Source organism: Galeopterus variegatus, unplaced genomic scaffold (assembly GCF_000696425.1).
Source record: "Galeopterus variegatus unplaced genomic scaffold, G_variegatus-3.0.2 Scaffold2855, whole genome shotgun sequence".
Classification (NCBI taxonomy): Eukaryota; Metazoa; Chordata; class Mammalia; order Dermoptera; family Cynocephalidae; genus Galeopterus; species Galeopterus variegatus.
In genome coordinates this window covers 186-24,836 of record NW_007728966.1, presented here as the reverse complement: position 1 = coordinate 24,836, position 24,651 = coordinate 186, and the positions used below count along the sequence as shown (strand labels likewise).

Here is a 24,651-nt window from a genome sequence, read left to right as displayed (position 1 = left end):
GTGGAGCTCAGTGGCCATGGGCCAGTCCCCTCCCTCTCTGGCTCTGTTTCCTCACCTGGTGTGTAAGGATGAGCATCTCTGCCCTCCAACTCAGCCTCCCAGGCGGTAAGTGTCCGAGTGTGTGTGAGACGAGCCCACCAGAATGGAAGCTCCTGCAGGCAGGGCTCTGTGCAGCTGTAGTCCGGGGCCTCGGGCCTCAGAGGTGCTTGGTGAGCTTTGCTGGCTGACTCCCTGGGCGAGGGAGCCCGTGAGGGGTGCAGAGGGCCTGGGGCCCACTGAGCCACCCTGCCCTGTGCTTCTCCCTCAGTTCCCGATGGGTCCTGGCTCGGATGGCCCGATGGGAGGTATGGGCGGCATGGAGCCACACCACATGAACGGATCGTTAGGTAAGCCAGCGCCTCTCCCTAGTCATGCCCAGCCCTGCCTGGCAGCCTTCTGTGCCTCAGCTCTTGGCTCAGCTAGGCCTGGAACCAGCCCTGGCCACAGCTTGGCACACAGGAAGATCCCAAGAGAAGGACACTGCCCAGACAGAAGTTTCTGCACAGAATAGTGTGGGATTCGGGTGGAAGGGCCTGGAGGCAGGGGTCCTCCTGTGACACTGGAGACCCTTCACAGGAGAGTGAGCAAGAAACTGAATGGGATTCTTTTTCCCTTCCAGGGTCAGGCGACATAGATGGACTCCCAAAAGTGAGTGTGTGCTCGGTGTCTCCTCCTGACACACCCATCATGCGGGCAGGTTGTTGGGGACACGAAGCTCACCTCCTCTCCTCTTTCTGCAGAATTCTCCTAACAACATAAGTGGCATTAGCAACCCTCCAGGCACCCCTCGAGACGACGGCGAGCTAGGCGGGAACTTCCTCCACTCCTTCCAGAACGACAACGTAAGCCCCCAACCCCTGCTCACTCCGCATCCCTGGATCCTCATGCCCTGGGGAGTGGGGCACCGCGGCCACTGAGCTGGTGGCCCAGCAGCCACGTTGTGGGCTTCACCTCATTCTTTTCCCCCACACCAAATGCAGAGCCCCGACCACTGCCCCAAGTCTTCCTGCTGGTGGCTCCATGCCAGCCAGATGCCTCTGGCACAAATGAAGCAGATATGACTGGAAAAGCCCTGGGCAGAGAGAGTCGGGACAGTGTTGTCCCTGGGGGTCCATTTCCATCTGTCCTGAGGAGGAAGGTTTATGCAACCGATGATTCCAGGGGTCTCAACACAGAGGGGCTGGCTGGCTGCTTTTCTGTAGGGGCTTCTGTGTGCAATCTCGAATGAAGAAACAGAGCTGTGGTTAAGTGGCTTCTGAGTACCCCAGACTGGCCCCCACCCTCAGGGCACCCTGGCTGTGCTCAGGCTCCTAAGACCCCAGTTCCCTGTGGTCTTGTGGCTCCAGGAAAGCTGTTTGTGCCGCTTCCTTGGGCTAGAAAGAAGGGCTGCTTCAGAGAGCAGACGAGGCAGAGGGAGGCTCCTCTGGCTGCCACGGCTCCTGAGGGAGGGACTCGGGCTGCGGCTGAGAGGTGGCTTAGCTCCCACCTCCCTGCCCTTGTCGTGGCGCTGCCAGCTCTTGCCCACCCAGTGCCATCACACACACCCCAGCCCAGCCGCACCCCAGCCTGACCCTGCTCATCTGTGTGCAGTGAGACCTTCACAGAGCTGGTGGCGCCGTGGTGTGTCCGCTGCCTCCCCGCAGCCCAGCCCTCACGGCCTCCCCCTTGTCTGCCTCTCCCCTTCCAGTATTCTCCAAGCATGACGATGAGCGTGTGACCCCCTTCTCCAAGATGCTGAGAGAGCCGGCATTGCAGGCAGAAGACGCCAGAAATTATGCAAGAAGAAGTGAGGGGTCATTATCCAGGAGCTGGGGGAGGGCATCTCCCCGCTCCCCCTCTACCCCCAACCTCCCCTCCCAGTCCCCCCACCTTTCCCAATTTTAGTTTGATGCAATAAAAAGGCTGAACTTTTTATTCCGTAAAACATGAAGGACAAAACTCAAAAATAAAAATATATTTCAAGTCAATGACCAGAAAATTCCCACCCGTTCCCCTTTCCCGAAAGGACCTTTTCTGTACATGACACCTATTTGTTGTTTTTTGTTTGGGGTTTTACCGTTGTTGGGATTTCTTTTTTATTTGTTTTCAGGGGTTTTTTTTGGGGGGGGGGATTTTTTTTAATGGAAGCTTCTAGCAAGCCCTCCCCCACCCTGCCCCAGTCAATCTCTTTGCTTTCTTCTTTAAACAAAAGAAAAAGAAAAAAGGCAAAAAACAAACAAAAACCCACAAGCCCTGCTGTCTGTCTGTACCCAAACCCTTCCACCAGGAAAGCTAGTCGAGGTGTGAAGTCTCACACTGTCTTTGTAGCCATCTAAAAATAATAATAAACTGGACAGTTTACAACCAGTGGTTTCTTTCACAAAGCCTTTTTTGGAAAGAAAAACGAAGTCACCCATTTCCACTTGGGTTTTGCTTTGGGCAACGCGCAGGGGAGGGGTGGGAACCTGTTTTGCTCCCAGACAAGGTGACAACAGCAGCAGCACCCGGGACCCCAGAGCCCACCTTCCCCCATCATGTGGTCGGAGGGACGAGACTGCCCAACCCCCTTTCAGGATTCCGCCACAGCCGAGGCTTCGCTGTGACCTGGTGGCGTGCACCGTGTTCCCAGGACTGCCTCTTCCTCTTCTCTCTCTTCCGGATCTCTCTCCCCGTCCTGGCTCTCCAGCCCCTGCTCAGCCCCCACCCCAGTCTTCCCAGCGAGAATCCTGCCTGCTGGGTGGTGGCCCGGACCCGAGTAGGAGAGGCTGCCACCGACGGGATGGCTATGACCTGGGACATGGAAACCGTGACCTCCACGTTCTGGTCCCGCGATCCTCGCGTCGTCGTCGTGTGCACAGGCAGGGTGGGCTGGAGTTTGGTTTTCTTTTGTTTTTTCTCCTGATTTGTCTTTCTTTTTCAAAGATGGGATGTTGACCGGAATTGTGCTGTAAATGCTTGGAACTGGATGGAAAGACTTTGGATTAGCTGTGGGGGTGGGAGAACAGCAACAACCAAACAGACTGTTTCCGACCCTGTTTTTATTTTCAAAAACCGACAAACCCGACGACGGAGCCTGTCCACTCCCAGGAGGGGTGACCAGTGGCCTCTCTCACCTCACCACCCCCCATGGGAACCTGTGTCTCGCCCTTGAAGACACCCGAGTTCTTTGTACATTGACACTCCCTTCTCCTTCCTTCCCAGCCCTGTAGCTGGTCTTTGTTTTATTCCCTCCCCTTCCCAATCCATGTATATCATATCATGTGAGATATCATCTGCCTGAAAAAAAGACCTTGTGCGGATTATTGGGAACATTGTAGCTGTTTCTGTGTTTTTTCTTACCTTGTAGTCTGGTTCTGAATTAAGAGAGGGAAAAAAAAAAGTAATTATGATACATTGTAGTTTGTGTACGATATATGTTGATAACGTTTTATTAAAGGGACATCTTTTTTCCGCAGCCCTTCCTGACATGTTTGGGTGAACATGGGTTGGAGTTTATTATACTGATTACAAAATGCAAGGTGATTTGTTGGGCACAGAGTTTTTGTTGCTGGCGCATAGCAAGATTTTGTTTTGTGTTGAAGTTGTCTGCCTTCTTTTCCTGGGCATGTTAACTCTGCATTTTTGTGGAGAGCCAAAGTGACATTTGGGGAAGGTGGGTTGGGAGGGGAGGACATCACTCTCAATCCAAATATTTGGGGGGCCTTGTTTTAGAAGGCTTTTAGCTGGTTTCAGTTTCTTGTCTTGCAAACACATTTTGGTTTGCCAGAATGTCTTTATCTTTCTGGAAGTAGAAGAAGGTTCCTGGTGCCCTGTGTTTTCTGTTGGGAGCCAGGACGGCCCTGTGAGCTGCAGCCTCACCCCGCTCTCTCCCCTGAACTGGAATTTGCTAACACCAAAGGCCACCCCTCATCCATGCCTGCCTGCTTGGTATGTTCGGGACTGCAGGGGTTGCTTTGAGGGTCCTTAGGTGCTGGGCCACAGGGAGGTTGATTTTTGTTTTTTAATCTCTGGAAGGCAATGGGGAGCCCTTGAAGGATTTTGAGAGTAGTGCAGTCCGACTTGAATTTTAGAAAACTTAGGCTGGTTGCATCCTGGAAGCTATATTGGGTGGGCTGCACAGGATGTGGGAGAGCCATTCTCAACCATCATCTAGGCAGGAGATACTGAGGGCTGGGGTGAGGGCGGCGGAGGTGGGCGCTGACTTGCACGAAGTTTAGAAAGTAGAGCTTTCTACTGACCTGGAGTTCTGGGAACCTCATTCTAGGCCTGTGGTGGGGTGGGGGGACGACACACAGTGCTCGAGCAAAGTGTGGCCTCAATCCATGTTTGTTTACAAAGATCTCAGGACCACCAGATTGTAAATTTCCATCTTCAGATCTTGCCTTTGCCACTACTTGCTTCGTGGCCACAGGCCAGTTAGTGCATATCTCTGTCCTTGGTTTTCTCACCTATAAAATGGGTAATGGTTTACCCACCTCATGGGGTTGTGAGGCTAAGTTCATGTGAAGTGCCAAGAACAGTGCACGTAGTAAGAGCGGTATGTGCTTGCTACTGGTGACGCTGTTACTCATATTTGTGGAGAATCCAAATGGGTGTGATGGGGAGTAGCTGGGATCTGGAAGCTTCCATGTGGTTCTTAGGCTTTTCCTCAGCACAGACACCTTTGAACTATTGGGAAAACATCCCCACTGGACATATGAGGAGACTCAGGCTGTGATTAACCTGCACTGACAGCTCTGAAGAGGCGACTGCCTCACACCCACCCAGAGCTGGGGAAGGGGGAGGTGGGGACGACGGCACATCCACTTGCTGCCCTTGCTGCCCTTGCTGCCCCCAGGCTCTGTGGAGCAGGAGTCAGGCACAGACGGCAGCCATGGAGTTGGGTGCCGAGCTGGAGAGGAAGCCAGGGCGTGGGAGCCCTTGTGGAGAAGGGGCCTGCAGTGCACCCCACCGCCCACCTGTACTTGGAGGGTGACCATACTGAGTGCTCTTCCCCAGCACCCTTCAGCTGTCCCCAGCTCCCTCCACAACACAGATGGCCCTGGTGAGGGTTGGCTCAGGATTAACCTTCCCTGGGGCACATCTTTGCAGAAAGCACGCCCTGCCCAGCCCAGGCCTGATTGAGATGCAGGGTCAGGCAAGAGCTCTGCACTGAGCCAGCATAGGGATCCCGAAGTGAGGGGCAGGAGAGCGGGGTGTTGTGTCTATCCTCCGCAGAGGAGGGCTTTAGCCGTCATCACTGAAACCTTGGCAGGTGTGGAGAGGCCTGGCCTGAGGCTCCAGGAGCTGGGACCCAGCAAAGCTACTGCTTCCCTGCTAGTTACCACTGTCTGATTCTAGGGTGACATCCAGCCTGAGAGTCTAGAGTGAGGTCCAGGCCTAAGTCAGGAAAGGCTGGCTGACTGGAGACCCACTCCCCTCCCCCACTCCCTTTTGGGTACCCCTTCCTAAAAGCAACACCCTCCCCTGGAGCTAGAAAAGGAGCCAGCAGCTGCCAAGACGCACAGCCAGAGCAGGACTCCAACTGGGGCTGGGGCCACTCAGCCAGCCCCCTGGGTGACTCTGAAAACGTACCATCCCCATCCCCAACCCATTCCCAGCCTCTGCTATCCAGGAAACATGGTGGATTGTGTTCCAGATTCCATAGACTCTAGGAGGCTGAGCTCAGAACATTTCCAGACCTTGAGTCTGGCCCTGAACTGAGTGGAGCTGAATTTCTTGGGGCTCAGGCCTTGTCTCCAGACTTGGTCTGCAGAGTTCCCCATGGCTTGGATGTAGGGGCTGGGCAGGGAGGGAGAAGGGGCTAGAGATGGGTAAACCCTACTCTGCCCAGGCCTGTACTCATTGGCACTTGGAGCTTAACATTGGGGCTGGGAGTTCGAAACAAAGGACCAGACCAAGGAGGGTGGGTGCTGAAAGGTAGAGGGCCCATTCTGTCCTGCACTGGTGCTCCCTCTCAATTCCTGGGATGCTGTGGAGCCCCAGTCCTTGACATCTGGTATCTGGACACTCAGCCACCTCCTTGGCTTCCTGCCTCCATCTCAGCCCTTCCAATGCCACTAAGATCTCACTTCTGAGCCTCCGTAAACTCTTCCTTCTTTCTATCCATCCATCCACTTACCCATATGCATGTGTGTGTTGAGCACCTCATATGCCAGAGACTGTTCTAGCACTAAGGACACAGTAGTGAATGGAACAGACATGGAAGGATGGAGGCGCCCTTCGTGGAGGTGGGACAGGCTGCAGAAAGAGCTCTGTTCACGCAAGTTAAATTAGATATCCAGTGAAGATGTCAAGTAGGCAGGTCTGGGCTGGAGACATACTTTGGGAGTTGTAGGCATGTGGATTGTCTTTAAAGCCACAAGACGGGCTGAAATCATTGGGGCATGAATGGAGACGCCCCAGGACTGGGCCCTGGGGCTCTCCACATAGACCTGGAAACAGGAGGGACCAGCAAAAGAGGCCAAGAAGTGAGTAGAAGACCTGGGGGCCATGTGAAGAAAAGGGTGCCAATGGCCATGCCATCACAGCCAGGGCCAAGGCCACACCACTCACAGCCTTCAGTCCCTGTAGGGCCAGACTCCTGAGGCCTCTCTTGCTTTTTCTTGCCCTCAGCACTTGATGCTTCAACCATGTGGAGCTCTCTCTGAATAATTGTCCACCTAGGCCTTCGTACCTGCTGTCTCCTCCTCTTGGTGTGCCTTTCCTACATGCCTTTTAGAACCAAGCTCAAATGGCCTCTTTCAGGAAGCCTTCTAGGCTGGGGCAGCTCTGCCTGGGTCCCCATGACCCCTATGCTGTAATGGTTCAGTCGGCCTCCTCCATCAGGCCAGGAGCACCATGAAGTCAGAGACCTTGTTTTAGTCATCTTTGTCACAGAATCATCCAGCACAGGGCCTAGCACCCAGTAGATGCTCAATGAATATTCATGGAGTAACTGGATGTTGTTGAGTAGTCACCCCATGGCACCCCTCCCTTTTGCTTGCTGTCACCTGTGGGTAGGTGCTCAGGTGTGGGGAAGGAAAGAGGTGGTCTTTATGGGTACCTGCTACTGCAGCTTTGGGGCTGTATTGTCACCTCTAAGAGGTCCCCATATGGCCAGCCGCCAAATAAATAATGAATGAATAAATAAATAAGAGGTCTCCATAGACTCAGCTGATCTGTGACTTGAATTCCCAGTACGGCCAAAGATTACCGCAGATCCATTTCTGCAAATGCTGCAGAGAAGGGCAGGCTGGGGGCTGGGTAGGGGGACTTGATTCTGATGACTGGGCCTATGGTCCAGCAGAGAACTGGTCTCCTTACTGCTCTGCAAACACCAATCCCATGCCCATCTCAGAGCCGCTGCAGTCCCCAGGCATCTCCCCCGCCAGCTCCGTACTTCATTCAGGTCTCTATTCAAATGTTGCCTTTTCTCAGAGGCCCTCCTTGACCTTGGTTACCTAACACAGCACCCCTTATTCTGTGGGGTAAGAGCCAACATACTCACTCCCCAGCGCTGACAGCTCACAACTTGTCCCTTCCTGTGAATTGCCTCACCCATGGTTTCACCTCCTCCCAGGCGGTGGCCAGTGGCTGATGTGGGACTTCAAAACCTCACCTTGTCTCAATTTTGGACAGCTCTGAAAGGCCATCCTAGTTGCAGTTTTCTATAAAATCAGCTGAGGCCTCAGATTCTCCCTCTGCCCAGTTGTGCCTCCCCCCCCCGCTTCCTTATCAGTATCTCCCTCTGGAGAACACTCCCCAGTAAACATCTGCCACACCTCTAAGACACCCTGTTCCCCTTTTCTTCATTTCACTCTGACAAGTATTTCTTTACTGTCCCAGTGCCTTGCCTCCTGGCTGACACACACTAGATGCTCAATCAATACTTGTAGGATGAACAAGTCAAGTAACTGAGCATTTGTCATCCTGAGGGGAGGAGTGGGCACTAGGACCGGTTGGTAACAAGTGCACATCTCTGGAATTCCCAGACACATCTGGAGAGAGGTCCCTGAACAACGAACAACAACAGTGGTCTTCCAGCAGTCAAGCAGGTAGCCTGTGGGTCGCAGAGATTGAATATTCATGTTAAAGGGAGTTGGAGACACTTGGGTCACTTGCGTGCTTTATGGGACTTTCATCTACCACAAAAACTGGGGAGATGCTGACTAAAACCTGAGATGACCATGTCATGCACCTTCCCCAGCCTTGGGCAGTTGAGTGAGGGAAAAAGCCCTCCAAGTCACAAAGGCTCTGGCAAGCACTCGCCCCAGGTCCAAACTAAGCCAGAGCAGCCTAAAGTGAGGCCCCTGCAAGAAAACCCACCTTTTCCTGGGGCTTCTTAAAATTTCAAACCCATCTACTTGAAGCTTCCTAATCAAATGCAGCCTATTTGATCCAAAGGTGTGGAAAACCTGAAAGGGACATGCTTTATCCCTGTTTTGCAGATGTGGAAGCTGAGGATCTGAAAGCGCAGCTGGAATATAGGAGGCTCTTGGCAATGGCTTCCCTCCAGACCAAAATTGCTATTCCCTTCCTACTGAAATCTGGTAGAAATGAATTCGCTTTTTTTTCTATGCAGCCCCAAAGGTAAATTGAGGAACTTCCTAATGGATCAACCAGGCACCTAAATATATGAGCTATAATATGTTTACATATAGGTTTCACATGGGAATGTCAACATTCTGGCTTCAAATCTGTTGCCAAGAAGTCCCTACAGTGGGATCTCGATAGCAAGTGTGCCCCTGCACTCACTGTCCCACACAGTGCATGTCTTGCTTCCTTCTCCCAGACTCGCTCTTGCCAGCTGGGTAGCCTGTCCTCAGGTGTTAAGGTCAGATGGGGCAAGAATGTCGCCCTTTATTTCTTCCTGTGTTTAATGAGGCAAGGTGGGGGTGAGGTAGATGGGCACTTGGGATTTGGGGAAGTTAAGTACATCTCTGTGGAGGGGCACAGTTGTCACACAGATGAAGTTTCCAGCTTTTCACACATCATGTGGTCTCTGAGCCTCAGTTTCCTCACCTGTATGGGGAGTGTCAAAACTGCCAGTCCTGCCCCCACCTTACTTTGCAGATCAGCTGCACTTTGCAGCTCCCCTTGAAAGGAGATTGCAGTGAGCTCCAGGCTCCCCAACTTAGCACCGAGGCCAGCCATCAGGGCTGTCCTCATTCAGAATGGATTGGAGGGCAGGCTGCCCAGGCCTGCCCTGCAACACTGGCCTTCTTCCAGGGCAGTCCTCAAGCTCAAGGTCATCTGCTGACTGCTTACTCAGAGACATTCAGGGCTTAAGTTCACGTCACCCTCTCACTCCCCATTCAACCAGCCTCCAACGGATTCAGCCATCATCACCAGTCACCTGAGGACTACTTCAATGGCCTCCAGCTGGGCTCTGCACTGTCATCCTGCCAACTCGTCCTCTGTGTGCCCACCAGTGCTCTTTAAAAGAATCACTTTGACTCAGCAATTCTACTGCCAAGAATTTACCCAGTGGCTATGTTGGCAAAAGTACTATACGATACATGAACAAGGATGCTCACTGCAGTGTTATTTGTAATAACTAATGACTGGAAACAACCTAAACATCCATCCATATATACTAATGCAGCTGCTCAAAAGAACAGGGTAGATCACATGTGCCGATGTGATAAGATCCTGCAATTCCAAAATATTAAGTGAAAAATGAAGCGTTGGAGGCTATAAACAAGATGACACTAATGTACATATATGCATTCTCATTACACACATACATTTTAACAAATAGAACGTAAAAAAACTAAACTGTGGTTACCTTTAGGGAAAAGGACTGGTGATTGCCATGGTGTGGTGACTTGACTTTAGACTTTTTATCTTTAAAATAAAAAGTAAGTAAGGGCCGATCCCGTGGCGCACTCGGGAGAGTGCGGCGCTGGGAGCGCAGCAGCGCTCCCGCTGTGGGTTCGGATCCTATATGGGGATGGCCGGTGTGCTCACTGGCTGAGCGTGGTGCGGCCAGTCTCAAAAAGGACAAAATAAATAAAATAAAATAAAAAGTAAAATGAACAGGACTTACTGGACCCCCCTGGCCTCAGATCACCTCCCATGAAAGCCTGAAGTGTCTGGCCTTAAAGGCCCCCCATGAGCTATTGGCTCCAGCCTCAGCCCCCAACTCTCCCTGCACTCCCCATGTTGTAACTCCCCAACTCACCAGGATCCTGCAGTATTGCTTTTCCATGCTGTTGCTTTTCCTGGTAATTCCTCCTGTCCTCCCCCCCACCCCCACCAAGCCTAAAGGATTAGTTGTAAAGCGAAGAGAGCACAAGCCTGGGAGTCAAAGGCACAGGCTGGAAAACCAGCTTTGCCATCTATTAGCTGTGGACACTGCAGCATGCTCCTAGGTCTCTCTTCAGAGACTTCTCCAGCTGCTGTAAGTTTCCCCACAAACTGTGCACAGCTCAACAAAGCCACCGCCCCCAAGGTCTCTCCCGCTGTGGGGTCCAGCGCATACCCAATGACTGGTGACAGGCTGATGGTGTTTGTAGAAAAGCTCCACTCCCTTGCCTCGGTGGGACAACTCTGGCTCTAGAGCGCCATGGAACTGGCAGAGGCCTCAGGTGTACCCACACTGAGCTCAGTCTTTCCTCCCCACCGTGCAGCCAACTTCGCCCCCAATAGGTGCTGGTCCTAAAGGTTCTCCCTAAACTTTCACATTCAAATCTCCATCTCCAAGTGTTTCCTAGGGAAGATGATCTAAAAAGCCAGCTGTGTCACCTTTGGCAAATTCCTTAAATTATCTGTTTTTCTTATCTTTAGGGCCCAGAACAGTGCCTGGCACATACCAAGCACTCTGTTTTTCTTGAACGTGGAAGTGACTTTTACCTTGCACTTACCTTATAAGGGCTGTGTAAGGATAAAGCAAGACACTGTGCCCACCATGAAAGCACAGTGTCTGGCACAGAGCAGGACTTGGTGTTATCTGAACAAATAGAGGCCCCTGAACCAGGGTGTACTTGGTCCATTAACCAGGATACTAGTGAGAAGGCTACAATGAATATTCTACTGAGATTTTCTGCAGTCATAGTGGAGTGTGTCCACAATTTAAGTCATTCCATAAGAACCTAGTGACCATCACAGCACCTGCTACATGGCAGACAGATACATCATCTATAGTCTTCAAAGCAAGCTTTATATTAGCCCCAAGTTTCAGATAAAGACAGTGAAACTCGGAGAGATGATGCTTATCTAAGGTCACAACATGGTCAGGGAAAGAGCTGGGCTCGCACTGAGGCAGGTCAGGCTCCAGGGCCTGCACTTGTGCAGGGGCCCATGTGCCCCTGCAGTTCCTCTCCTGACAGCACCCTCACACCAAGCACAGGCTCCAGCGCAAGGCAAGCACTCTTTATTGTCAGTGAGATGACCAGGCCAAGCGAGGGCTGAGGCTCCAAGCAGGCCCCAGGCACTGCCCAGGATGCAGGCTCTTCGGTGGCAGAGGGGTGAGGGGGTCAGGCCTCATGACAGTCCTCGGCTCTCACAGCGCCGTGCAAATACAAAGCTAAAAACTTCCTGAATGTCTCTGGCTGGAAATCAACAGGCCCAACAGGTTCCTGGAAAGAACACAGCCTATTAGGATTCTGCTACTAGGTTTCATGGCAGCAATTAACATCAAGGTCGGTTTTATGAGAATCTTACATACTTTTCTCTGACATCACCTCTCTCGTGGACCAAGAAGGGGCACTGAGTAGCTGGCACTGAGGAATGAGGGACTGTGGTTGGGAAGGAGGACAGGAAGCATTCCTGGCACCTTTCAGCCAAATTATCTGTGGACACTGTCCTGCTCCCTAATCCCTCCCACTTCAACCACCAGGAACAAATGGTCTGTTGCCCCCTTTAATCTCAGGGACAATAATCCCTCAGTTTTTCCACACCCATTTATCAGGCACCTGCTCTCTCTGTATCGGGCCTGTGCCCAGTGCTGGAGACTCAGCAGTGACTTGAACCTGATTCCTGTCCTCAAGGCACTTACAGTCAGGCATTCAAATAGTAATAATAAAAGGTGACAGACCTCACTATAGAAGTAGGAAAAGGTGCTAAAAGAGCAGGGGAGAAATGACTAACTCACCCACGTTCACAATGGGAAGGGCAAGTAGAATGGGTCAGAAAGAGGAAGGAGAAGGAGGAGACTGCAGAGAGACCAGCATGTGAGGTGGTGCAGAGGGAAAAGTGAAGACGGGAAGGGCGGGGGCGAGGCTGGAGCCAGGGCTCAGGGCAGAACGGGTGGAGTGGCAGCAGATGACATTGGACAAGTAAGAAGGAGCCGTCTGACCAAACCAGAATTAGTATTCTGGAAGGAAGAGGTTGAAGGAAGACAACCTGAAGACACGAAGGGATGAGGGCGAACACGACTAAGAGCAGAGAGGGTGGAGGTGGCTGTTGTGACCTGGCAGGCGTTTCAAGGGTAGGAACAACATCAACAGACGCTGGAGAACTAAATAAAGAGCTGACATGCTGCTACTGTCCAAAGGTTCAGCAGCTCCATTTAGCAAACCTGTCCTCAGGCCCTGTTGGGACGTGGCTAGTCAGAGACCCAGCAGTGCCCTATCCTACTCTGTTCGCTTTTACCCCTGATCCTGCTTTATGTCTCTGCCAAGTGCTTATCACTGCCTGATGGGACATCATGAATTTATTTAGATATTGTCGCTGCCCAATGCACAAAGCGCAGATCTGGACTCTGTCAGCTGGGCAGCAGGCTGCAGCAGTGACAATGCCACGGGAGGCATCCGTGTCTGTGGAATAAAATGGATGAATGCACCACCCACAGTCCCTGCCCTTGAGAAGCAAGGAGCTCTGCTTGGTAGAGGCAAAAAACACATCTACACAAAAGGAGCAGCATCTGCAAAGGTCCGGAGCTGGATGAGCAGCAGGGAACACTGTGGAGCTGTAAGGAGCTGGGCACGGCTGGAGATGGACGGGGTGCAGAGGGATGCAGCTGAACTGAAGAGCTGAACAGGGCCCAGGGTGGAAGGTGTCATGTTATAGCCGACAGGCTGGGCTGAAGTAGCCCTCTAGGCAGAGATCCTGGGCATGAAGTCCCTGGAGCCAGGGTCCTACTCAGAGCACCCCTTCAACCCCCACCCCCATCCCCCCAGGCTCACCCTGGCTAGCACAAGTCATGGTCCTGTTCCAATCGCCAGGCTGTAGATGGCTGCACTTACCACAAGCACCTTCTTTTTGATCACTGGGAGACACCAAAAATGCTGATAGAGGAGCTGGTCTGAGTCCATCCACACCAAATTCTTGACACCCTCATCAGAGGCCAAATCTGTGGTGTTCAGTTGAAACACCAGGAACTGGAAGACACGTCCATCCGTGCCCACGCTTTGCACAACCACTGGCTGCTCCAAGACCCTGGTGTCATTCTGAGAGGAAAAGGGGAAAACAAGTAAAACAAGTCAAACTGGGGGTACAAGGAGAAGACACCAACCAAGCAGCTTCCAGTTCTGCCCTTTAAAATACCCACCCACTCCCATTTAACAGCTTCACTTTGGGGCAATTAAAATAGAATGAGGAGGGCCGGCCCGGTGGCACACTGCTACAGTGCGCCGCTTGGGAGCGCGATCCCACATACAGACCGGCCGCTCACTGGCTGAGCGAGGTGCGGGCGCAACACCGAGGGTTGCGATCCCGTTGCCGGTCCCGGGCCGGTACGGGCGCAACACTGAGGGTTGTGATCCGTTGCCGGTCACGAAAAAAGACAAAAAGGAAAAAAAAATAAATAAAATAGAATGAGGAGTTGAGGGTACTGCACAGGGCCAAGCCTTCCCTCCCCTGGCCTGGCTCTGCCCTGTGCCTCAGGGCCCCAGCGTGCCTACTCGTTGACTGGAGCACATTAAAGTAATAATTCCAGCCACTGAGAGGTGATTACTGGGCAAACCACAAAACTGCAAAATTCAGGCAGGCAGGCTGGGAGGCTAGTGATGGAAATCCCTCAAACTCATGGAGTTACCTGATGGGGACAACAGTGACATAAGCTGTCAAATGGAGGGTCAATGAATAGATATAATCTCATTCAGTTCTCACTCCATGTGACAGATGAGAAAACTAAGACTCATCAAGATAGAGCAACTTGTCTGAAGTCACAAAGATATGTGGCACTGGAACCCAAACTGGCTTATGCTAGACCATGCACATTTTCTACTTCTGCCTTGCACCTCAGGGCCTGGCATCCCGGACTGCCCTAAGCCAGCAGGCAGACATCTTCCCTGGGCTTCATGTTCTTACTGCAACTCAGAATGTGCCACATTCCTAATATGTCTTTTCAGCCACGTCACCATCAGGATTTCAGCAGTCAACACATTTGCTAATGATCTTTTTCAGTTAGTGCCACTTGGTAATAGTAATAATATTAAAACTATTTACTGAAGGCCACTTAGGTGCCAGGCATCTTGCCCATTTTATATAAGTCACTTCTACTCTCAGAAATCTAGAGGTATAATCCCACTTAACAGATAAGCAAACTGAGGTTCAGAGAGGTAGTATAATTTGCTCAAGGTCACCCATGAGGTATGACCCAGGATCAGACCCCATGCTATGAGTCACTTAAAACCCTACTGCTCTAGTTTACACCTGTTGTCCCACAGTATCTGATAGTAGCACCTTTTTTCATTCCCAATAGTGTCCCAGTTTGGATGATAAATCGTATGGTCAATCTACTGAGACTCTGCAGCAACCCAGCGTGGTGATTGCTACTTATTGGACAAAGATCCAGGAGTCAGGCCCCAGGAAACAGGGCATCCTTGATTCAAAAATGCTGCCTGCATTCACCCCTCCAGGGCTGAATCTGACATTAGGAATAGCTAATGTCAGACCTCAGTGTGGGCCACACTGGGGCTGTTGGCCTTAGAAATCCCTGTTCTTAGCTGCATGAGAAATAAATAAAAAGAAAAGTACCTGTAAGTGTTAGCCAAGCATTCTGTATTGACTCTTATCTCCCTCTACAGATCAATAAAACTGCAGGTAGTACATAAATTTCTCAGCAATTTTACCTTTTACACAGAGGCTCTTCCCATAATTGCTCAAGTTCACATCCCCAGGAATAATCTGTACCTAGAGGGGATGGGGGAATCCTCCTCTCCTACCCAACCAGGTGGCAATTAGTGGCAGCATTGCTACCCAGGCTCTGCTGACAGTAGCTGGTACAGAAGCTACAATGAGCCTGCAGGCCTGGGACCTGGCATGTGACCACCATCTCTGCCTCCTCTCACTGACTGAGTTGGGAAGCAGCACATCCTTCAAAGCTAGAAGAATTACACCTCCAGTCTTTGCTTCCCTGCTCATTAGCTATGGGGTCTTGGGCAAGTTACCTAAACTTTCAGAGCCTTCAGGAAGTATGCAGTCAGAGAATAGGAATAAAAATAACCTTCGTAGAACTGGAAAGACAAGAAGGTCACATAAAGATGTGACAGCTGCTAATCTCCTAGCTGTATGACCTTGAACAAGTTACTTAGCCTCCTGAGCCTCTCAGCATCTGCCACACAGGGTTACTACAACGATTACATAATGCAGTGGTTCTCAAATTTTAGTGCAGTGGCTTTCAAACTTGAGTTTGTATCAGCATCACCTGGGGGGCTTGTTAAAACACTGACTGCTGGGCCCCAATACCAGGTTTTCTGATTCAGTGGGTCTGCGATGGGTCTGAAAATTTGCATTTCCAACAAGTTCCCAGATAACGCTCCTGGTGCTAATCCAGGGCTATACGAGTATTTTGAGAACCAGTGATATAAAACACTATAATGTCTGGCATGTAGCAGATGCTCAATACAGGCAAGGTCTACTCCACTCCCTGTTCATGTGGCTAACCACACCTCCTCAACCCCACCGTATGCCTAGTCCAAGGAAAATGGGAAGCAGAATACTGTGAGTTTTCTCACTCCTCCAGGAGGGCCTTGGGCTCTAACTAAGACCCGGGAGCCCAGCAGCATCTCTCAGAATCACCACCCTCCCCCCCAACAAAAACAGGGATCTGGTATCCCAGGCCTGCTTGGGCAGTCCCACGTGGCCGTTCCCTCCCTGGGGGCCTTTGCTCCTGAGCCAGGCTTCCCTCCAGTTGTAGGGAGCTTTCTGTGACAAGCACTCAGCCTGCATTTTACACACCATCTAGGTCCAAGACCACTTCTTAGGATCAAGGGGCTACCACCCAGCAGTATCTTGGATCCCCAGAACCCATTCTGACTTGGCAGGCAGGTCTGGGCAGCCTCTACTCCTTCACTTTCTTCTGTCTGCCTGACAGAGCTTTGTGCTCCAATCCAGATACTACAGAACAGAGGCAGTGTGCTGGGGCACAAAGAGCTGAAGACTTCAGAGTGAGGTACACCTAGTTCCAGTCCTTTTTCCTCCACTTATTGCTGAGTAACACTGGAGAAGCTGCTTAGTCTCCCTGTGATTCCGTGGCATGATCTGGAAAGTGGGGATCTCAATGAAACCTTGGGGGCTATTGTGATCCACAAATGAGGTATCTGGGTAAAGCACAGGCACACAGTCAGCCCCCAGTGGGTGACGGTTTATCTCAGCAGGGTGAGTGGAAGTGCTTCTCCTTAAAACTCCTCAGTCAAGCAAGGAGTCCCTGCACACCCGCTTCCTCCCTTTGAGCAGTGTCCTGAGGCAGGAGACCAACATCGTGTGAAGCAGCTCAATGGTCTTCTCCACATACATACCCCATAGAGGAGCCGGGCCTGAGCCAGAGCATTGCCAAAAGCAAACAGGATCATCTTGGCCCGAAGCTGATCTGGTCGAAAGCGGTGGGATGCTAAATTGGCTTTCTCCAGGAAATACAGCGTGTGGGGATAGGGGTAAGGATAACCCTCCCGGAATCCTGCAAGATACATAATCATGTGGAGGGGTGTAAAAAATCCATGTCTGTCACAAAGCCTCAGGAAAGCCACCTAACCTTAGTTCAGGGACAGACACTGCAGAGAGACTCAAGATAGATAGATATCATTGTAGTTCAGGGCTGGCAATCTTCAGCCCACTGGCCAAATCTGGCCTGCTGCCTGTTTTTGTAAATAAGGTTTTTACTGGAGCACAACCTTACTCATTTACATATGTCTACCAGGTAGCTGTGACAGAGACCATACGTGGCCTATAAAACCTAAAATATTTACTATTTGGCTCTTCACAGAAAATGCCTGCCAACATGTTACAGGGGCTTTTTGCATGCCGGTTCTAACTCCACCCCTTTCTCATTCAGGTGCACAGATGACAGTGACATTAAAGAATAACTTGAAATCTGTGGTAATTATTAAAAAGAAAGCAAATCATTTGCAAAGTTCATTACTTTAATATTAGTAACAAATGACTTGCCTCATATAACTGAGCTGCACAACACTGGTGCTGAGAATCAAAGTTTAGCACCTGTTCATCTCAGCCATGAGCCTGTCAAGTCATGATTCTTTTCTCCTGCATGGCTATGGGTAACCCTTGGTAGGTTTAGGGCTTCCAGAATAAGTAACCTGGATCAGTGAATATGGATGAAAAGGAGGAACAAAGAGGCTGGGAAAATGTGGGCTCTGAAAATCCCAGAGGACAACACTACTTAAGAGAGAGAGTGGTGGCTGGCTAGCTCACTTGGTTAGAGCATGGTGCTGATAACACCAAGCGCAAGGGTTTGGACCCTTACCAGCCAGCCAACAGAAAAGAGAAAGAGAGAGAGAGACAGACAGACAGACAGAGAGACAGAGAGATGGCCTTCCTGCATGCCCTGGTCCTTCAGTCTGCTCAGTCACTCAGCACTTGTAAATACCTAGCACTCACTGTGCCAAACTCTTAAGACAGGTATCAGGACCACTGGCCAAGCAGAGGCTGCCACTGCCTTTGAGGAGCTCTCAGTCCAGAGGGGAAAACTGATCATATCCATACAGAGAGACATGTCAAGTACGAAATGGATCAGGAGACTGTGGGAGGGTAAATGAAAGTTCCCTGATGAGACTGGAAGATACCAGAGCATTTCAGAGAGGAAGTGATTCCCAAGATGAATTCTGAAAGATGAAGAGCTAGTAAGGTGAAAACAAAAAGGGACGAATGGTCAAGAGTTCTAGGCAGAGAACAACAAATGCTGGTGAGGATGTGGAGCTGATGTTGGTGGGACTATAAATTAGTGCAGCCATTATGGAAAACAGTATGGAGTTTCCTTAAACAGCTACAGATAGAACTGCCATACAATCCAGCAATCCCACTGCTGGGTATATACTCAAAGGAATGGAAATCATCATGTGGAAGGGATACCTGCACTCCCACATTTATGGCAGCTCTATTTACAACAGCCAAGATATAGAACCAACCTGAATTGTCCATCAATGGATGACTGGATAAGGAAAATGTGGTATATATACACAATGGAATACTACTCAGCCATAGAAAAGAATGAAATTCTGCCATTCACAGCTACATGGATGAGCTTGGAGAAAATTATGTTAAGTGAAATAAGCCAGGAACAGAAAGAGAAATACTGCATAGCCTCACTCACAAGTGGGAGCTAAAAAATAAAGAAAGAAAAAGAGAGAGAAAAAGAACAATTACAGTAACATGCTGCACTTTCAGAAAGAGAACACAACTGTGGATACTAGAGGTGGGAAAGGGGGAGAAGAGGTTATCAAGAAATTGGTTAATGGATACAAAAAATGATTACATTTTGTAAGGATGAATATGCTAATTACTCTAATTTGATTATCACACATTGTACACAAGTACTGACAGTCAACTCTGAATCCCACAAATATATATAATTAATTATGTTTCAATTTGAAGAAAAAAAGTTCCAGGCAGAGGGAAGAGGAAGCACCAAATCACAATGGTGAGAAAGGGCATGATGTGCTAAGTGTAGTTGGAATACAGGGGGCAGGTGGGGGATGAGGCGGGGATGAGGCAGAGATGAGGCTGGAGAGAGGCAGGGGCCAGATGTGAAGGCCCTCATGTGGTAAGCTAAGGAGTTCCAGTTTTACCCAATAAGCAATGGGAGGTGGGCATGGAGAGAGATGGGATTAAATGGATGTTTTAGAAAGGCTACTCTGAAATTGTGAACTAGATGGACTGGAAAGAAAATAGCCTGGGGCCAGAACGGGAGGCCGTGGCAACAGTCCAGGTAAGGACAGTAAGGACTGACCTAGGCTGTAGCTGTGAAAGTGAAGAGACACTGCAACTCATAGTAGGAGTGGATGGCAGGAATTTGGGGCCAGCCTAACTGGACTCCCTAGTTTCTGTCTCTGCTAAGCATATGGTGGCACCTCATTTGATAGAGTTTGAATGGCCTCATTTAAGGTCCCTGGGGCTTCCTCAGTCAGAGGAGGTTGGTCACAGTTTACAAGGTGAGTAGAAGGAGGGTGTCTTTCAAGGGACCTATGACTAAAGGAAAAGCCTTGGTCAAAAGACCCTCAAGCCACCCATTAAAACTCTGATGTAAGACTTACTTCTTAGGGGTCAAAAGCAAAGTCAACCTTTCAGCAAATCACTTAACATCCCTGAGTCACAGTTTCCTTCTCTATAACGTGAAGATAATTGTACCTGTCTCAAGGGGCTACCACATGGATCCTAGGACATAACGCACGTGAGGTGCCCAGCAGCTAGTAATTTCTTAGTACATCTGTTCTCTTTGGAAAAAGTATGTCTCTCATCCCCACGCCGCCTAAAAATCAAAGGCTTCAGGGCCGCCCCGTGGCGCACATGGGAGAGTGCAGTGCTTGGGAGTGCAGCCGCCGCGGGTTTGGATCCTGTATAGGGATGGCCGGTGCACTCACTGGCTGAGCGCGGTGTGGGCAACACCAAGCCATGGGTTGCGATCCCCTTACCGGTCACAAAAAGGTCAAAAAAAAAAAACAAAGGCTTCAATCCTTACCTGTGTCATCCTTCACATCATAAACATTGCATTCCTGAAGATCAATAGTGGGAGATATGGGATAGAAGGTCTCAAGAACATGATTCTCAGTAGCTTCAACCTCCTCTCTGGAGGCGATGGGGGGCAGAGGATCCTTGGCACTCAGTCGGGCTCCGCTAGAACCACGAACCTGAAGGAGAATAGACTCTAAAATGGGAGAAAGACAATTAGTCTAACTTGGTCTAAAGCCTTTTCTCAGCTCAGCCAAGTCTAAAGCCTTCCCCCTTTCATGCGTCGAAGTCCTTCACACACTTCTAGATGATCAGCCTAAGCACAGAACACAACTTTGCCTTAGGATGTTAAGCCGGGGATCCTTGTGAAGAGGATAACCAACACAGTCTCCTTATGTTCTCTTGCCAACAAACCCTGAGCCCGGTGGTCTCTGAAGGCTTAGGTTTGCCCCACACAGATCTTCCCAAGCACTTGCCCTAAGCTGGGGACCCAGAGATGAGTGAGACTTACTCTCTGCTCTCAAGGAGCTCACCAGGTAGTCAGTGCTGCAATGAAAAATCTGAACCGTATTTGGAAATAATATAGGCAGGGAAAAATGACCTTCTCTGGAGGGCCTAGGAAGCTTCCTGAAAGAAGCAATGCCTTAAAACTACGTTTTCAAGGACAGAGTAAGAGCAGGGTCTCTCAGCTTTGGCACTATTCACATTTTGGAGCAGATAATGCTTTGGTGAGGGGCTATTCTGTGCATCGCAGGATGTTTAGCAGCATCCCGGGCATCTACCCACAAGATGCCAGTGGAACTCGCTCCCCATCCTACACGCCCCCATCCAAGGCATTTCAATCAAAAATGTCTCCAGACATTTCCAAATGTCCTCTACATGGCAAAACTGTCCCTGGTTGAAAACCACTGGGTAAGAGTTGCCAGGCAAAGAAAGAGGAAGAAAAGCATTCTAGTCAAGGAGTAACACGTGCAAAGGCCCCACAGCAGAGTGTAGAGAAATTAATCCAGATGCTAGAGTATGACATGGTAGGGAAGCAGGGATGGAGAGAGAAGCCCTAAGAACTAGGGGTGAGGAGAAAGGCTATTAAACCCAGGGAAAGGACAAGATTGTCCTCAACAACTGACAGTGAAAAAAACTGGGCCAGTCAGAAAGCTTCACTTCAGTCAGACTAGCAGATGTGCTACATGGAGATGTGGGTGGTATGAGGAAACAAACTCACTCATCACAAGCCTGCCACTGTGAATGTGTACAGATGCCCTTCACAGTGGTCCCTATGGGAGGCCACATGCCACCACCAGACAAAATGTGCCTGGAAAGACTCCTTGAGAATGGCCTCTGAGGAGTCTTCATGGAGGCAAATCTTCCTCTGAAGGGGCTTTGGTTTTTAGAAGTAGTCACATCACAGAGTGATGGTAATGGATCAAGGTTGCTTTTCTTTTTTTTTTTTTAATGTTTACTCCTTTATTACAATGGATATTACAAATAACACAGATGAAGAGATGCATAGCGCAAGGTAAGCTGAAAGGGGCACGGAGCTTCCATGCCTCCCCAGGTGCACCACCCTCTAAGAACCTCCACATGTTCGCCTATCCAGGACTCCAAGGCTGGTTTTCTTTTTTTTTAGCAGCTGTCTGTGGAAGAGGGATTGAACCTGAACCTTGGTGTTATCAGCACCATGCTCTGACCAACTGGACTAACCAGCCAGCCCTGCTTTTCTTGTATGTTTAAAAATTGGTTTGGTGAACAGTAGTGTCATATACTTAGTGTTTGGCCTCCTTTACTGGGTATGTAAAAAACAGACTACATCTGTAGGATGGATGAACTCAGACCTGTTTGTTAAAATACATCACACTCACACCTCGAGAATAGTTTTCTAAACTACTTCCTGTTTTCTCACATATAATCTACAAGGAAAATAAATGTGCCTGGACCTCTCCTAACCTTGGGTTTTAGATTCTCCCCACAGACCACTCTAGTGTGGTTTCTAATTCAATTCCCTCCACATCTCTCCTCCAGTGACAGCTCCAAAGGGGCAGTTTAATTAGAGGTAATACTTGATGATGGGCCAACAAGTACTCCTCTATTAATGAGGTTCACTAATTTCCTTAGTGGTGCCATTACCTCTGCAAAGCTGACTCCTTGCCAGAAAGTCCATACACAAAGGGGCAAGCTGGAGAAACCTGACCAAGCAGATGTCCCAAAATTCCAAATTATTCCCATAGCTGGTTTCCCTGCTCCAGGATTCCACCAGTTAGAACACCTGAGAGTTGGTATTCATTCATCCATCCCTTCAGTCAGCACCTACTGTGTGCCATGAACTGTTAGACATTGTGGGCAAAAGGAGTAAGGCATGGTCCCTGTCATCAGCAGTTCACAGTTTAGTGGGGCAGACAGAACAGACAATATAGAGCAACATGTGCTACGATGGCAGAATGGATATAAGGAATACAGAGGAGAAACAGCCAGCCCAGTCTGGATCCACAAAGGAAAGGGGCTTGAGTGGTTTTGCAGATAAGCAGAATTTAGTCAAATGAGGAGAGTGGAAAAGAGCATTTCAGACAGAATGCACAGCATGTGCAAAGTCACAAAGGAGTGAACACTTGAGGCCAAAAAGCTGCAAGTCGCTAATTTAGGGATGGAGGGCAGTGCAAGGATGACAGGGCAGTAAAGCAGGAGATAAGACTAGGAAGACTAGATGGTGGCCAAATCACAGAAAGCCTTGTATACCGTGATAAATGGTTTAAGCTACTGGGAGACCGTGAAGAATTTGAAACAGGCAAGGGACATAAAAAGACTCGTACTATAGAAAGATCACTCTAGCAGCTATATTGAAAATGGATTTGAAAGAGTAGAGAAGTGTGAATTGGGTAAGAAGGCTATTGCAATAAAATATGAGCCTTGTGAGGACAGAGACTTATATGTGCTTTATTATTTCCTTATCTTCAGCATTTAGGCACTCCCAAGCACATCACAGGCACACAATAGATATAGCTGACTGTTAATGGTTGAATTAACAGTCTTAGAAAGAAGTAATAAAAAACAAAAAAAGGGCTAATGATACTGAGGATGTGTCTGAGCCTACAAACTTGGACCATGAAGGACAGGAGTGAGGACAGGTATTTGCGGGGAGGGGATGTGAGCTCGTGGGCGGACTAAAAGAAAGAACAGACCAGAGGATGTGTCTGAGCCTACAAACTTGGACCATGAAGGACAGGAGTGAGGACAGGTATTTGCAGGGAGGGGATGTGAGCTCGTGGGCGGACTAAAAGAAAGAACAGACCAAGGCTTTCTGGTGATGTACAAGATGACCAACCTCGATTCCAGGTGGTGGATAAAGTGTAGTTTTGGGCAGAGATCCGCCTGGCCAGGGAAGGATGCTTGATAATCTGGGATTTACACAGCTGTATCAGACTGTCCACAATGACTGGGCTTGGAGAAAAAAAGAGACATTTGGGAACTTAAAGCAACAAGTTGATTCCAAGATCCATTTGTTGGAAATTGTATTTACTTGGGGGAACTTACCAGTAGGTCTCTCTCTTAGGGATGTCCTCAGTGCAGTGCCAGAGACGGGCGTGAGAGATCATGTTGAGAACGCGCTCGTCTTGGTTCTCTATGTGGTTCCTAGGATCTTCAACAAGGCTAAGCACTTTCTCAGGAAGGCCTTCTATTAACTTGGTCTTGGTAAGCCAGAGGGCCTGCTTTACACCTTGGGAGTAACCAGCCAAAAACACAAAAAGGAAAAAAGAAGATGATTCAGAAAGAGATGCTTATGTCTGCCAGGTAGCATCTTGGGGAAAGGGGTATCTCAAGAAAGAGACTGGATCTGCTCTGTGGCACCTGAGGGGACAGAAGCAAATTCCAAGAGTTTAAGCTAGGAGAGCCAGATTTCAACTCAACTTCAGGAATGACTGTCTACTTCAGGATGGTTAACAGTTGATTGGGGCAGTGAGCGCCTGCCACAGGAGGAATTCAAACAGCAGCTAAGACAGCTGAGATCATATGACTGAATCCTGCAGGCAGTGGATAGACCCCAGACTATGGGAGTAGATCAATGGATCTCGACCCTTCACTTAAGATCCTTTCTATTAACCCACACCCCCGCCACAACTAGAAAAGCCTGTGTACAAAATATACCTCATTTATTAGGTGTGGGCTCAGGATTAAGCCCATGCTGCCTTATCAAGGGACAGTTGCTTTGGGAAATAATAGCAATAACTTCTGAATCTTCATGAATAACTGAAGGAGCCCTGATTTTAAGACCATGTAAACAGATAGTTTTTCACATCTCATCTAACCCTGTGATTATAAAATGAGCTATTTTATAAACAGATGTTTGTATGAACCAGTTCTATGAAACATACTGCTGTACTTGTCAAAAGGGTCATACTGAGGATGTTCTATCTCTGAAACCTTCTGAACCTCTCTCTGGCCTTAGTACTGAAAGGTTGGGCTTTTCCTGGGTACAGAACTATTTTGTCTCATGGACATAGTGAACTGCATAACCAAAAATATTTTTCTCTATACCATGGGTCAACAATTATTTTCTTAACGGGCCAGGTAATAAATATTTTCATTTTCTGGGCTACATAGTCTGTCACAACCACTCAAATCTATCATTGTAGCACGAATGCAGCCACAGGCAATAATTAACAAATGCACATGGTTTTGTTCCAATAAAACTTTATTTACAAAAACAGGCAGCTGGCCTAATTAGCTTACCCCAGCCCTATACCATTTGTTGACTGTTAGCAAGCTCAGAGCCAAGTTTGGGGATCCCCTTTAGCAAGTAGGCCTGACAGA

The 24,651-nt window shown here is 49.4% G+C and overlaps 2 protein-coding genes across 2 annotated transcripts in view; one reads left to right on the top strand and one right to left on the bottom strand.

The window, feature by feature from the left end:
- The window catches only part of SSBP3 (single stranded DNA binding protein 3), a 161,537-nt gene extending 158,065 nt beyond the window's left edge, over positions 1 to 3,472 (top strand). The window contains exons 15-18 of the mRNA XM_008583226.1: positions 308 to 386; positions 659 to 687; positions 780 to 881; positions 1,727 to 3,472. Of these exons, the coding sequence (XP_008581448.1) occupies positions 308 to 386; positions 659 to 687; positions 780 to 881; positions 1,727 to 1,756 (240 nt within the window). The 3' untranslated portion in view covers positions 1,757 to 3,472. The remainder of the gene's footprint in view (positions 1 to 307; positions 387 to 658; positions 688 to 779; positions 882 to 1,726) is intronic.
- Positions 3,473 to 11,352: 7,880 nt separating this feature from the next.
- On the bottom strand, positions 11,353 to 24,340 carry MRPL37 (mitochondrial ribosomal protein L37). Its single transcript, XM_008583222.1, has 6 exons — positions 23,374 to 24,340; positions 23,165 to 23,280; positions 19,859 to 20,044; positions 16,686 to 16,843; positions 13,188 to 13,391; positions 11,353 to 11,579 (listed from the first exon to the last, which is right to left on the bottom strand). The coding sequence occupies exons 1-6, from the start codon at positions 23,433 to 23,435 to the stop codon at positions 11,478 to 11,480; spliced, it is 828 nt and encodes a 275-aa protein (XP_008581444.1). The 5' UTR covers positions 23,436 to 24,340; the 3' UTR covers positions 11,353 to 11,477.
- Between the last annotated feature and the right edge of the window lie 311 nt (positions 24,341 to 24,651).